Here is a 13,696-nt window from a genome sequence, read left to right as displayed (position 1 = left end):
TACTGGTCCAAAATAAAACTTAAAAAAACCCCACAAAACAGCCAACTCAAACTTGCTTAAATAACCACTGAGTCCACCAATCCGGAACTATTCTGTAATGAAAGGCAGTTTACATTTTAATAGCACTTTTTGATACAAACACCAATATGCACAGAAAAAATTCATAAAACCATTTTCATTTTTTTGTGTGTTCAAAGACCTATTTTAGAAAACTCTCTATGGTTTTACTGACTGAAACTCTTTTTGACAACAAAATAGCCCATAAAATCTCCAAAAACAATGAGAAACAAAGAACACATAGTCCAAAAGACTTTCAGGCTATCAGGTTTCAGACTACTGAAGCCAGCGATAAAACTTCCATGACATGAATCAGCCCAGATTTGTTTCTTTAGTATAGCCCATAAATGCCATGTACAGCTGTTTTAAGCTAGAAGGAATACCAAAAGATAGGCTTTTACATTATCAGAAGTAACAGAACAGTTTGAGGGTTATCAAACCTGTACTACAAAAACCAGCACGACACTTCAGAGAAGCCACGGCCATTCACGTCAGCTGAGAACACGCAAGATTTCTGTACACACTTAAATACACACTTCATCATTGCATCAGGAGGTTTTGGGAATTATTCAAGTACATGACTCGTATTATATGATGTGGAATCACAGATGAATTATACAAATCGGCACTGGTTTCAGAGTTTTAATTGATTACGAACAGTTGGCTTACCTGCTTAACATCATATGCAAGAAGAACAAACCTTAGGTCTGGTGAAACGGAGTACCTTGATGCTTTGAATGTTACCTAAAACAAAGTAACAATAAAAGTGAGTTTGCAACAAAAAGGATTTTTTTTTTCCCAAATTTTCTTACAACTTTAAGAAATTCCCGTTCTGGTTTAGAACATGTCTGTAATTTTCAGAAAAGAACGACACAACCAATTCTTAGTCTATTTTGCTGGTATCAGTACAATGGCAACAGATGAATCTGGCTTTAACACCAAATACCAATTAAGAAGCTGATGAGTTTTTTATCACGATTGCAAGCACTAAGCTGAAGAATAACAACTATAACCAATTTATTTACAGAGGATGAAGGAAGATACTTTGGTTGGTGTGTGATTATAAGAATAGATTCATCACTGTATTAAGCTTAAAGATAACATACAAGAAAAAGAACAGGTGCGCACTATGCCTCTATTGCTTTTCCTTTAACTCCATATACACAAAGATTTTGCAAGGCAATTTGCATTAAAAAAAACCTCTTTCTTGTAAGAAAGAAAGTGCTTAGTGGTGAGCAAAGTGAAACATAAGGTAGCATTACAAAACTAATATTGCTTTACATCTGTCCAAGACTACATGACACCCAACTGAATTCAGGCCTGTAATTTAATCAAGAGGTAATGCTGATGTCAGAAAGAATTTAATGTATCTAATGTATGAGGAAGATAAGAATGTGCTTTAAAGAGCACTGAAGGAAATAATTTTAAATGAATTTCAAGACATCTATTTGCAGAATGAAAGGAAAAGGGACAAGAAGTGAAAAAAGCAGATAAGATTAGAAAAAACAGGATAGAAAAAAATATATCAGAACCACAAAGTTAAAAGATAAAAGAAAACAAGCAAATAGCTATGCAGAATAAGACCTATCCACTATTCAAATGAAGGTTTTTCCTTATTTTACTTCTTAAGCATCCGTTCTGTTTAGCCTAATCCCACTGCTAAACTAATGAATTCAACAGGGGTTTATGGTACACGAACCAGAAGTCACAAACTAGTACATTCAGAGAAATTAAGGAGTTATTCCAGGAGGGAACAAACAAAAAACCTACCAAACAACAACAAACAAACAAAACACCAAAAAAACAAAAGCAAAAAAACACCAAAAACCCCCCTCTGGTTCCTAGGTAATATAATCACAATCAAGCTATCCAAAGAAATTGAAGGAACAAAAGCATTTTTGAAGATAAACTCTCTGTTAGTTTGATGCAAGAGCATGACAGTATCAAATGTTAGAAGAGAAATCTGCAGTCTTGAGGGGAGAAAAAAAACCCCAGCCAAACCTAAAAGCATTATTTGGTATTTCCAGAGCATTCAGAATAGTTCCTGTTGTGCTCAAACCAGCTTCTATGAGTTAACTATCTTTAGGCAAAGGCAATGTTAATCTACGAGTAACATGCCCTTTTCTTGGCACATCACTGAAAACATATTTAGATGGGAAATTTTGCTGCTTTCTAGAAGTTTATTAATTATTGCCCCACTACCTCAGTCTTCAGAAATATATAACCCAAGCAGCTTTCCAAATTTGTTCTCAGGTAGTGTGGTGTTCATCATTTCATGGTTTTAGTAAGAATCTTCAGTCACTGATTATGCCACCACAAAAGTAAGGATGCACTTAATGCAAACACCTGAGTAGCTCACCTGCAAACTATTGGCAATTTGAAGCAACACCAGCAAGAGCTGCTGACATATTCTACATCCAAGTATAGAGTCATGTGGATCTGGGATTTAAAATAATTTGAATCCTCCTGAAGATGACTTTGTTCATTCAGCTTGCACTCAAACGCAAAATTTTGTTTGCCTCCAGAGACGGCTCAGACGCATGATTTACGTGCAATGCCAACAAGCTATAATCTCTTGATTGCAGGTAATGGTTTTGGCAAAATGCTTTTTTTGTTGGTATAATGGTATTATTCTTGTTAAAAGGAGCATAAAGCTGTTTCAAACTTTTTAATGTTTCACTTAAAAAGCAAGAAAACAAAAATTAGGCCAGCAGAAATCATGTGTTCATTGGCAAAGCTGGTAGCAATGCTCATTTCTTTAAATTCTCATAAAGAGATGATTAGCCTATTTTTTAAAGCTGGATTTACAATCAAGCCTTTAAGGAAATAAAATTTTAATTCTAATAGCATCTCAGAGAGATTAAGTGACTGAAAGTCACTTAAAGAGAGTAAAATTTCCTTAGAGTTCTGTTTCAGTTTTTTTGGTAAAGACAAGCACAATTTTGGCAATAAATTCAGAAAGCATCTACTTGTATGCACAGAAGAAGCCCTTCTAGATTAACAACAGAAAAAAACAAATTGTCTATTGGGACATTCACTACAGGGATTAGATACATTTATTCATTAAAAATAAGATTGTGAAGTCTCTGACCCCAAGGGTTTGTTCTGTTCTCAGGAGAACACATTTTTGAATTTTAAAGAAAGTGTTGGAAAAATATCATATTTGAAACACTGGGAATTAAAATACCTCGGGTGTCTTGTTATGAAAAATCTGGAAGATGCTTGTTCCACTGTCATGTCTGTGTACCTGCAGCTTCTCAAGCTTCTTGCTTTGTCAGGACCTGTTGAGCCTTCTTCCAGCTAGACAGACCCAAAAGCTGCCCCTTAGGGCTATGGTTTAGCTGTGCTTGATCTCTAAGAAATGCAGCTTTGGACAAATAAGCTCTGAAACAAGGAGAAATACAGCTGGCTGATTAGGCATGGCTCCTGGATGCACAAGCAGGACTAGTTTCCCTCTGCATCAGCTGGTTAGGAGACCAGGGGTAATTCAACACAGCACTGCAGTGTGTGCTCCATATACACCCCGTCCCCTTTCCAAACCACAACAGAGGAAAGGCAGAGGAGAAGGAAAAAGGGAAGGCAAGTTCCTTATATTCCTAGTATTTGTCAGCTCTACCCAGCCTCATCGAGACTCAAATCCCCACAAAAACCATTAGCTATGTGCAACTAGAAAACACTTTGACTAGATAAATTGCTGCTATTCCTAAATTACCTGCATTTGACAGTGTTGTATGATTCAGAGACAAAAAAAAAAAAAAAAAGCTTTTTAAACACCTGTACACTGTCTTCTCTTCTTCATTCACAAATCTGTCATCCACTTTTCCTATATTGCTGAATTTGACACCATTTCACTTTTTCAGACATGAAAGAATGATCCTATATCTGATCTTGGATTCCTCACCCAATAAAACCACCACTGACTGTATAATTAGGTCTAACCATACTGAACATTGCATTTCTAGGCTTCTTTGAAGTGCCTCACGTGATAAGAGTTTTAATCCTTCTCCTGACAGTGATGCATGATGTGATGATCCCACAGACAAGCAATGACTGCTCGTCTCACTGTCACCATAGATTGCAGGGGTAAAAGCCGAGTGGAGGCAAAGGGACACAGTGCATTTAAAAAGCCTTTTGCCCTTCAGCTTTCCAGCTTTTTTCTCTCATCCACACTCAAAACATGTCTTGCTACACTTAGTTTTGCATGGAAAGAAAAGCAGATCAGAACAGCTTGAGACAATAAGAGTGAAAACAAAAGAAAAAGCAACTCTGCAACTGATAAATATAAGGGACAACCCCCTTCCTACACACACAGCTGGCTTTTCTTCCACCTTTCCATATGTATGATTAAAATGGAAAACAATATATATTCTAAAGTTTGATTTCCAATGTCTATTTTTCTTGCATGATTTTTTTTCATTTTGCATTTTATGTGTGTTTTGCTGTTAACAGAAATGCCTGTTATGATTGCGTTTGAGAGATGTTTTAGGTTGGGTTTAGCTTCTGCATGCTCACCAAGGGCTTCTCAGTATCAGCTCCCTTCTATTTCTTCTGTTTTCTCCATGTCTGTTTCTGAGTTACTGATGTAATGGCTACTCCCTTCATCTTTGCTCTGTTCTTTCACCCACTGTAAAATATTGGTTTTTACTATTTTTTGGATTTTAATGACTATAACATTTAAATCAGCGCCTTATTCATACGCACTCAAAAATTCTCTGTAGAGCAGAAGGATGGAAGTTACCTATACCATAGCCTAGCCCAGAGCTACAAGAACATATCCTTAACATCTGTCAAACACTTTACAGTACTCTTTTTCCATAGTTTCAATTTGATAGTTTTAACTGTGATGTAATATTTCACTTAAAACCTATAAGATGAAATTTTCAGTTTTGTTCAGTTTACTTACTTGCTGCTGTTGTTTTTTTTCTTTAGTTTAAACTCTGCTTCTCTTTCAGTTTCTTTTACTTCTGCTTTACTCAGAAACTTACATCTTCCACACTCCTTTTATCCTTCTCCAATTATTGTTTAGTGCTCATTTACACACATTTAGGCTTTAAAAATATTTGTTATTCATCCAGGATAAAATATTTCAAGACCTCTAGAATATTACTTTAAAGCCTAGTGGCAACACTACTGCTTAGGAAATTATACATCTCTCTGGATCACATACCTACACCTGTATCAGAATTTTAATTTTATGGTGTAACTGAACATCAATGTATGGGAGCTCATCAGCACTCACAGGTATTCAGCTCATCTTATCAGATAGGCTTTGACCAAATGGAAATGCATAAGTGGAATCAGATGGGACAGAACGACACGAGCTGCGAAATGAGACGGCATTTGGCATGTAGCAGTTTCCTCGCTGTGACTGGGAGGAGAAGCTGGACCACGGGGAGGTTAGAGAGCATTGGAGGCTGGAGCCATGCAGAAGAGCAAGACTCGTAGCAGAAGAAACCGGGGACGTCCGAGAAGAGAGTCAGGTTGTAATTAGGAAAATGCATCATAATTACAATGCTGAAAAACTTCCAGGGTTACGGTTCTTAATGCACTATTTGTTGTGTCACCTGAGCATTTTATCTAGAACCAAAAATGCTGCAATGCTGTGTGCCGTAATGGTTCGAACTCAGGTTTTTCCATCCAGTGTAAAAGATGAGCGTGCCTTAAAACATGATCTAAGCTGAACTTTATGGATGGGGGCCCTCCTGGATGGGTGTTTCTCAAAAACACAAACCAAATTTCCCAAACTCACCTGAAACTCCCCCTGTAGTCCCAACATACTTTCACACACATGAGGAGATGATTGTAGGACATTAAAAAGAATGAACAGAACAGTGAAGCTCACAGGAGCCTTGCACCATTGCCTCCCTAGTAGAAAATAATCTCTAACCAGTAAATCACAGATTTTTCTCCCTCCCATTCCCCATCTTTGATAGAGTTAATCCTTAACTATTTTCTATATCAAAGAATTATCTGATCAAGACTGTTAGTAATATTTAGAGAGATCCCACATAGAGCTGCCCTAACCAGACAGTTTGGAGTACTGTTCCCTGCATTTTGTATGTTGAAACTTCCTTCCCTTGGACAAAAACCAGTGGCCGCCACCAAACCACAGTGCCAGCAAACCCCTCCATCTGTCAGGCTTTCCCATCTCTATGCACAGCAGTGCACTGCAACAATAAACCCTGACTCATAAAAACCCCTCCGCTGAAAAGGTTTTGCTGAGGGGGTTGTTTAACATTTAGAGGAGCATGGGAGAGCAGAGATAATGTTACAATGTTCATAACGACCTATTTGCAACATGTGTGGGTTATTAAAATGTCCAATGTTGCAACAATTACTAATATTTATGTGGTTATACAAGGTTGTTTAATGTATTTACCATTATTCACCCTTTCATTAATCTCTTATGCAAAGCTCTTAACGTATAAGCATGTAAACTACTCTTGTAATTAAATCTAAATTAATCAACAAAGGAACTATAATTGCATTAAGATGCTGCAAAGAGTTTCCCATCAAAAGAGGGAGGGGGTGTCGTGGTAGGGAACACACAACAATAGAAATGTCAAAGAGGACTATCAACAAGAGAGGCTGTTTATGAACAACGTTCTGTAAAACACCATAACACAGTCCCTGCCAAAAGCTCTGCTCAGACTAAAACTCCCATCCCCTGTTTTGGCTGCAAGGCCTCCCTGGGGCTTCCCCAGCTGGGCTACCACAGCCTGATCATGATTCATGAGCCAAGACCACTCCTGCTCCGCTCCCCTTCCGACGCCATCCCCTCGTTAGCAATCCTCTCTCCATCCTTGCATAGAAGATGGCCCACAGTAATATGACAATACAACACTCTCCAGGGTATCCTCCCAGAAAACCCCTGGAAACACATTTGCAGCTCAGCAATAATTGTTTGCTGTGCACCAGGATGCAGTTTCCCCTTGGGCTTGACAAGAGTTCTGGAAAAGTACTGAACCCAAGGGGGAGAGCAAGGCGGGAGACGATGGGTTTAAGAGGAGTCCAAAGAATACAGCTGGGGAAAAGCTGCTGTAAATACAAGATCCTATTCTAGAGTTTCCAAATTGAAAACACACTTGTATTTTCAGGCATTGCAAACAAATCACTAGACTCTTATTCGATGATTCGATATATATCCCACAATCTACAACTGACAGGCTTAAAGAGCCATGCTAGATCCATTTCTGACTCTGGACTGCGTGTTTGCTAGTGTGTACACATGGCATCTGAATAATTTTGCATATATCCCCCACAAAAGCAGTGGAACTGAGGGCTAACAAAAACCAGTCTTAGCATTTTCATAATTATTTCAGCTTTTTTTAAGAGGAATGAATTAAGGCAAAATTTCTAAAGGCTTCTTTCAGACGATTCAATGCATTTGGCAAGTACCATAACAGAACACAAAATCCCTACACACGTTTTCTCTCATATCTGTGTTCACGCATTTTCATTTTGTTGTGGATTCAAGGACTGTAAAACAGTCTAGAGAGGCTGAGCTAGAAGCATGGTAAGGGACCAGACGGACAACCTCCCCTGAGCAAAAGCAACCAAGTGGTCCTCCACTTCAGCCAGATCGTTCGGATGGGTTGTGTATGACCTGGTAACATGCTCCTAGTGACTTTATGTTATAGTTGACGGCAAAAGGAATAAATAAAATCCTTGTTAAACACTGGAATTACGTAGATAAGAGTAGCATAACATTTCTTATTTTGGAACTGTAATGTGTGATAAAGTATTGCTAAATGCTGAAAAACCAGTAGGGATGCCACTTACGATCACAGTGATAGGTGCCTCTGATAGATGATAGAGAACATATTGTAATCACATATCGAGGCAGCATCGCAAACATCAGGATGCCATACAGTGATTAATGTCTAGGGCTTTTTCTGGCTCCATTTAATAGAAGACTTGCCCAGCTGCCAGCTGTTAACATTTATATGCTGCTGGCTCAGAACATTAACTGTTTCTTAGACAGAGATGCTAATAGATATTCCTCGTGCATCACAAGCTACTCTTCGCTTCTATCAATGTATCTGTTATCAATACTATTGCTTTGTTAATAGGTTAATTACACGAAAGACAGACTGTTTTACTAATAGATTGATTATAGAAAAGGATCACATTTGAAAAGCACAAATGAAGTACAGTATTTTCTTCTACTGTCTGAATAAAACCCAATGAAATCGGAAAAAAATAGTTTTAGCTCAGGAACTTTGGATAGATATTTCCCTATGGAAGTGAAATGGGCATCTTGGAATGACAAAACACTAGCTTTTCTTCTTTCTGGGTGCGTGGCTATTTGTAAAGGTGCTTTTAAAAGTGGGATTTTAAAATCATGTATATATATAACTTCTATGTTTTTTTTTAAAAACCTGCAGTCTGTTTTTTTGGCTGATACACATGCATATTGAGCATAGTGGCTCTTCAGTAGGGCTATCGTTGACTTTTAGACAATAAGCAACACAGAGAAGGATAAAAGAAATGTACTTTGCACAAAAATGGCAGGCTCTAAGATGCAAAAGAAGAGACAGTGACCTGAGCACAGCAGAAGACTGCTTCAGGGTATTAGTAATGAGGAGAAAAAGAAAATCTCTTCTGAGCTGCTGGTTCAAATACAGCCCAATCAGGAGAGACAAAGAGCCATCACCAGCCCTTTGCCTCTGCATTATGAGTTTATCACAGGAGTTCAATTTTTAATGGATAATTATCAACATTACCAAGAAAAACCTGCTAGTTGTGGGCTGCTTGAGCAGAGGCAAACCAGAGAGGGAACGCAGATTGAAAGCAGACTAATAACTCCCATTGAAAGGTGACTCTTCTGTGACCAAAACCCTTTGATAGGGACGAAGGAGAGCATTTGCACTGCCACTGCCTTTTTTGGATCTGTGCTGTATTTTTTATTAACACAAGACAGCTCTGCAGAGTCATTAAACCAGCACCATTCTAATTATGCACCAGCGATTAAGCAGATGTGACATTGAGCGAGGAAAATGTTTGATTAATGATCCAGGTGTCTAACTTTGGAAGAGTACATTTAGTAGTGTGAATTTGGGGACAACGGAGCTTAGAAGAACAGGATAGCTTTTTATTTCAGCCATATCGTCTGCCTCTGCCTTCTGATCTACTGTCACAATCACCAGCTACCTTGTCAAGAGACAATGCAGCACAGCAACGTTTCCCATTGCTCTCTGCCAAACATACACCAACAAACTTTCTGAGTCTTCTGCTCGGTTTTCAGCTTTTTATTCTACTTCTATATGAATAACCATTGCTGGGACTCACTTTATTTATCTCTAACACTCTTAGGTTTTGCCTGTGTGCAGAGAAGAGCTTTGCAGGAAAAACACACTAACGATTTTATTTGTTCCATAGATACCTGTTAAATGTTTACTTGAATACTGTCCTTTCAGGATCAGTTTCCCACATCTAATGAAAAGCAGGTATCTAGTGTCAAGATCTCTCTCAGTCCACATGAAAAAAAGAAAAAAAAAGGAAAAATAAAAAGCCCAGAAAAGTGCAACTTTGGGAAAAGACGCAACACTTGCAGTGTGGAGCAGCCTGTCCATACCGATCCATCATTACTTGGCAAGACTGGTTTAGCATAATGGCCTGAGTAGCCTGTCATGCTGGCATTACACTTGACATCGCAGGAGCCAAATTCTTGCAGCCAAAAGCGTATGAATTCATCTGTGAGGAAACTCAAGTCTTGTCATTAAAGTCAAGTTTCATAGTCAGGGATGCCCAAGCAGCTGCTGGCATTCAAGTTATACACTAAAGGCAACATGTGGGCCTGACACGGTTAATCCTCTGTTTAGCCCGGCAAGTGCTCATGCACATACACAGATAAGAGAGAAAATGCTCCTGCACTACTTTGTGGTTTGTACTTGTCAGAAATTCACCTTTTCACCCACTTTTAATTGTGTCTGCCAGACTTTTTTGGGTGGCACATCCCAGCACATGGAAGGGAGCAGCTCACAGAAAGGGAGCCTCACACACGCTCCATTAAAATACAGTTCTCTCCTCCCTTCTCCTTCATCTTTACATCGACCTAGGAAGTCAGCATCAAGTTCTTTATCCTGAACTTCTGCTCTTCTCTTTCTAGTTCGAGGAGTTTGAAGAAAAGGTCACCAGGGGTTTTAGGCTTTGAAATGAGGAATTTGTATCAGCAAAGTCCAGGAACGGACCAGGAATAAAATCAGCCTTTGCCAAAGACCACTGATGAAAATGAGTCATCCTTTTGGGTCTGCAGATGCAAAAGATTTTACTAAATTAAAAAATACAGGGATTAACAATAACAGCCAGTGGTCTGTATGGAGTATTTTTGAAGAAAGATTGACAAGTCACACGTTCATCCTGCAAAACCCTGATAAAGGAGAATTACAGGGTAGGATACAAGTGGTTTCACTAAGAACAGCAGCACCAAGCAAAGCAAAAGAAAATGTAGACTAAGGCGTTAAGACATTTCTTAGCAATTACTGCTAGTCAGAAGCCTATGCAAACCACTCGTGCATGTACTATTTACTTGGTCAAGAAAAATAATCCCCAAACTTCTAGTTTGTCATTAAAGCACACAGGAACAAGTAAGCCAGAGATTAAGAGGACTAGGAAATACATTTTTCTTTGAATATTTAATTGCTTAAAGGAAAATCTTCATATGACTTTTCAAAAACTTTCCCCTTGTGTAATAGAGAAGAGCTCTCAACATTCTGAGCGTTCTCCCATTTTATGAAATCTCTTATTAGAATAGACATCAGGCATATTCACCAGCACATATGCCAGGCATGATCCTTCGAGTGGCCTGAACAAAGCAGGAACTACAGCCAACAACACATCCCCCAATATCTTAGTTGTTTACATACAAGTCAAACAATACAACAAATAACTTCAGCCAGAAACCGTGCACTGAAAGAGGAAAGGATTAAACTTTCCATTTATAGATAATCTATTCCAGGTTATAGACATATGTTATGTAATCTTTCAATATTACACTCTCTCACTCCTCTTGCACGAAAAACTGCTATCAAATTTCCACCAAGAAACAAGTAAATGATATATATTACTTACAAAAGTTGTATTTTCCAATAATAATGTAGTTGTATTTGTTTCTACATTCAGTTCAACAACATGTCCATTCCTATTTTTGTACACCACTGCTGTATCTGCAAAAACAAAGGCATTAACAGTTAGCAAACACATTGACTATTTAATACATCTGTAGAGAAAACCAGCATATTACAATTATTAGAATATCTTTATCACAATATGCAAACAAGACTGAGAGATTTGCACTCATAATATCTAGTTTTACTGATTTGCCTCATGAGCTTCAAAAATATCAGTTATGCTATACAGCATGTTCACCTCACTCAAAAATATGATTTCACTTAAATGGAAACATTTTCTGTGGCAAAAATGGGATTGCTGTGAATGAAGTGATATCTTGAACATAAACCCACTCTCACCTTGATACCACTGTCACTCTGATACCTTAAGGTCCAACAATATTTGTGAGGAAAAGGGCCATATACCAAAGTAAAGTTTTGAAAAGAAAGAAGCTTTTGCTGGACACCATATCACAGAATCACAGAATGTCAGGGATTGGAAGGGACCTCAAAAGCTCACCCAGTCCAATTGCCCTGCTAGAGAAGGAAAACCCAGATGAGGAAACGCAGGAAGGTGTCCAGGCGGGTTTTGAATCTCTCCAGAGAAGGAGACTTCACAACCTCCCTGGGCAGACTGTTCCAGGCTCTGTCACCCTCACTGAGAAGAAGTTTCTTCTCAAGTTTAAGTGAGACCTTTTGTGTTCCAGTTTGTACCCATTACCCCTTGTCCTATCATTGTCACCGAGAAGAGCCTGGCTCCATCCTCATGACACTCACCCTTCATACATTTGTAAAAATTAATAAGGTCACCCCTCAGTCTCCTCCAAACTAAAGAGACCCAGCTCCCTCAGCCTTTCTTCATAAGGGAGGTGCTCCACTCCCTTAATCATCTTTGTTGCCCTGCGCTGGACTCTCTGCAGCAGTTCCCTGTCCTTCTGGAACTGAGGGGCCCAGAACTGGACACAATATTCTAGATGGGGTCTCACCAGGGCAGAGTAGAGGGGAAGGAGAACCTCTCTGACCTACTGACCATCCCCCTTCTAATACACGCCAGGATGCCATTGGCCTTCCTGGCCACAAGGGCACTGTGATTCTGATATCTCCTTAAAAGGGAGTCTAAGAAAACCTCTGTGCTATCTCTGGTAACTGGAGTGACAAAGATACACACTATATCTTAAGCCAGTCCATGTCCTGTGCGATTAGTGCTGGGCCACAGAATACCAGATTGTCACAGAAGCTGAATGTTAGCAAAGGAGGGTTAAAGCTAAACAGGTCCATTTGCGGGACATTTAAAACACTGTAGGATGAATTGTCTTAATTTTTTCCTTCTACAACTTACTTGCTTTATAAGTTTCTGTATGAAAAATAATTGAATACAACCAAACCAAAGAAAAAAAAATTAATTGTGGTTTCTATGAAAAAGGCTTTGTATCTGTTAGTTATGGAGCAGATCATCCTGAATGGAATCACACAACACCTTCAGCATGGACAAGGGATCAGACCCAGCCAGCATGGGTTTAGGAGGGGCAGGTCCTGTCTGACCAACCTGATCTCCTTTTATGATCAGGTGACTCACCTGGTGGATGAGGGGAAAGCCGTGGATGTGGTCTATCTGGACTTCAGCAAGGCCTTTGACACTGTCTCCCATAATATACTCCTGCAAAAGCTGGTAGCCCATGGCTTGGACAAGTGTACTCTACGCTGGGTTAAGAACTGGCTGGAGGGCCGGGCCCAGAGAGTGCTGGTGAATGGGGCTGCATCTAGCTGGCGGCCAGTCACTAGTGGTGTTCCCCAGGGGTCAGTGTTGGGTCCAGTCCTGTTTAACATCTTTATTGACGATTTAGATGAGGGGATTGAGACCATCATCAACAAATTTGCTGATGACACCAAGTTGGGAGGGAGTGTCGACCTGCTGGAAGGCAGGAGGGCTCTGCAGAGGGATCTGGATAGACTGGAAAAATGGGCTGATTCCAATGCGATGAAGTTCAATAAGGCCAAGTGCCGGGTGCTGCACTTTGGTCACAACAACCCCCTGCAGTGCTACAGGCTGGGCGCAGAGTGGCTGGAGAGCAGTCAGACAGAAAGGGACCTGGGTGTCCTAATTGACAGGAAGCTCAACATGAGCCAACAGTGTGCCCAGGTGGCCAAGAAGGCCAACGGTATCCTGTCCTGTATCAAAAATAGCGTGGTCAGCAGGACAAGGGAAGTGATCCTTCCCCTGTACTCTGCATTGGTGAGGCCACACCTAGAGTACTGTGTTCGGTTCTGGGCCCCTCAGTTCAGGAAAGACATTGAAGTGCTGGAGCGGGTCCAGAGAAGAGCAACACGACTGGTGAAGGGACTTGAACATAAGACCTATGGGGAGAGGCTGAGGGAGCTGGGGTTGTTTAGTCTAGAGAAGAGGAGGCTTAGAGGTGACCTCATCACTCTCTAGAACTACCTGAAGGGAAGTTGTAGCCAGGTGGGGATTGGTCTCTTCTCCCAGGCAGGCAGCAATAGGACAAGGGGGCAGGGGCTTCAGCTCTGCC

At 39.9% G+C, this 13,696-nt stretch overlaps 1 protein-coding gene across 2 annotated transcripts in view; it reads right to left on the bottom strand.

Moving 5' to 3' along the window:
- The window catches only part of DPP10 (dipeptidyl peptidase like 10), a 495,948-nt gene that overhangs the window by 133,626 nt on the left and 348,626 nt on the right, over nucleotides 1-13,696 (bottom strand). For both annotated transcript variants that reach the window (XM_065070392.1, XM_065070391.1), the window contains exons 4-5: nucleotides 11,131-11,225; nucleotides 727-801 (exon numbers count right to left, since the gene is read on the bottom strand). In XM_065070392.1, the coding sequence (XP_064926464.1) occupies nucleotides 727-801; nucleotides 11,131-11,225 (170 nt within the window). The remainder of the gene's footprint in view (nucleotides 1-726; nucleotides 802-11,130; nucleotides 11,226-13,696) is intronic.

The sequence above is a fragment of the Columba livia genome, chromosome 7 (genome assembly GCF_036013475.1).
Source record: "Columba livia isolate bColLiv1 breed racing homer chromosome 7, bColLiv1.pat.W.v2, whole genome shotgun sequence".
Taxonomy (NCBI): domain Eukaryota; kingdom Metazoa; phylum Chordata; class Aves; order Columbiformes; family Columbidae; genus Columba; species Columba livia.
Note: the sequence above shows the minus strand (reverse complement) of the source record. Positions and strands in the feature narration are given on the sequence as shown.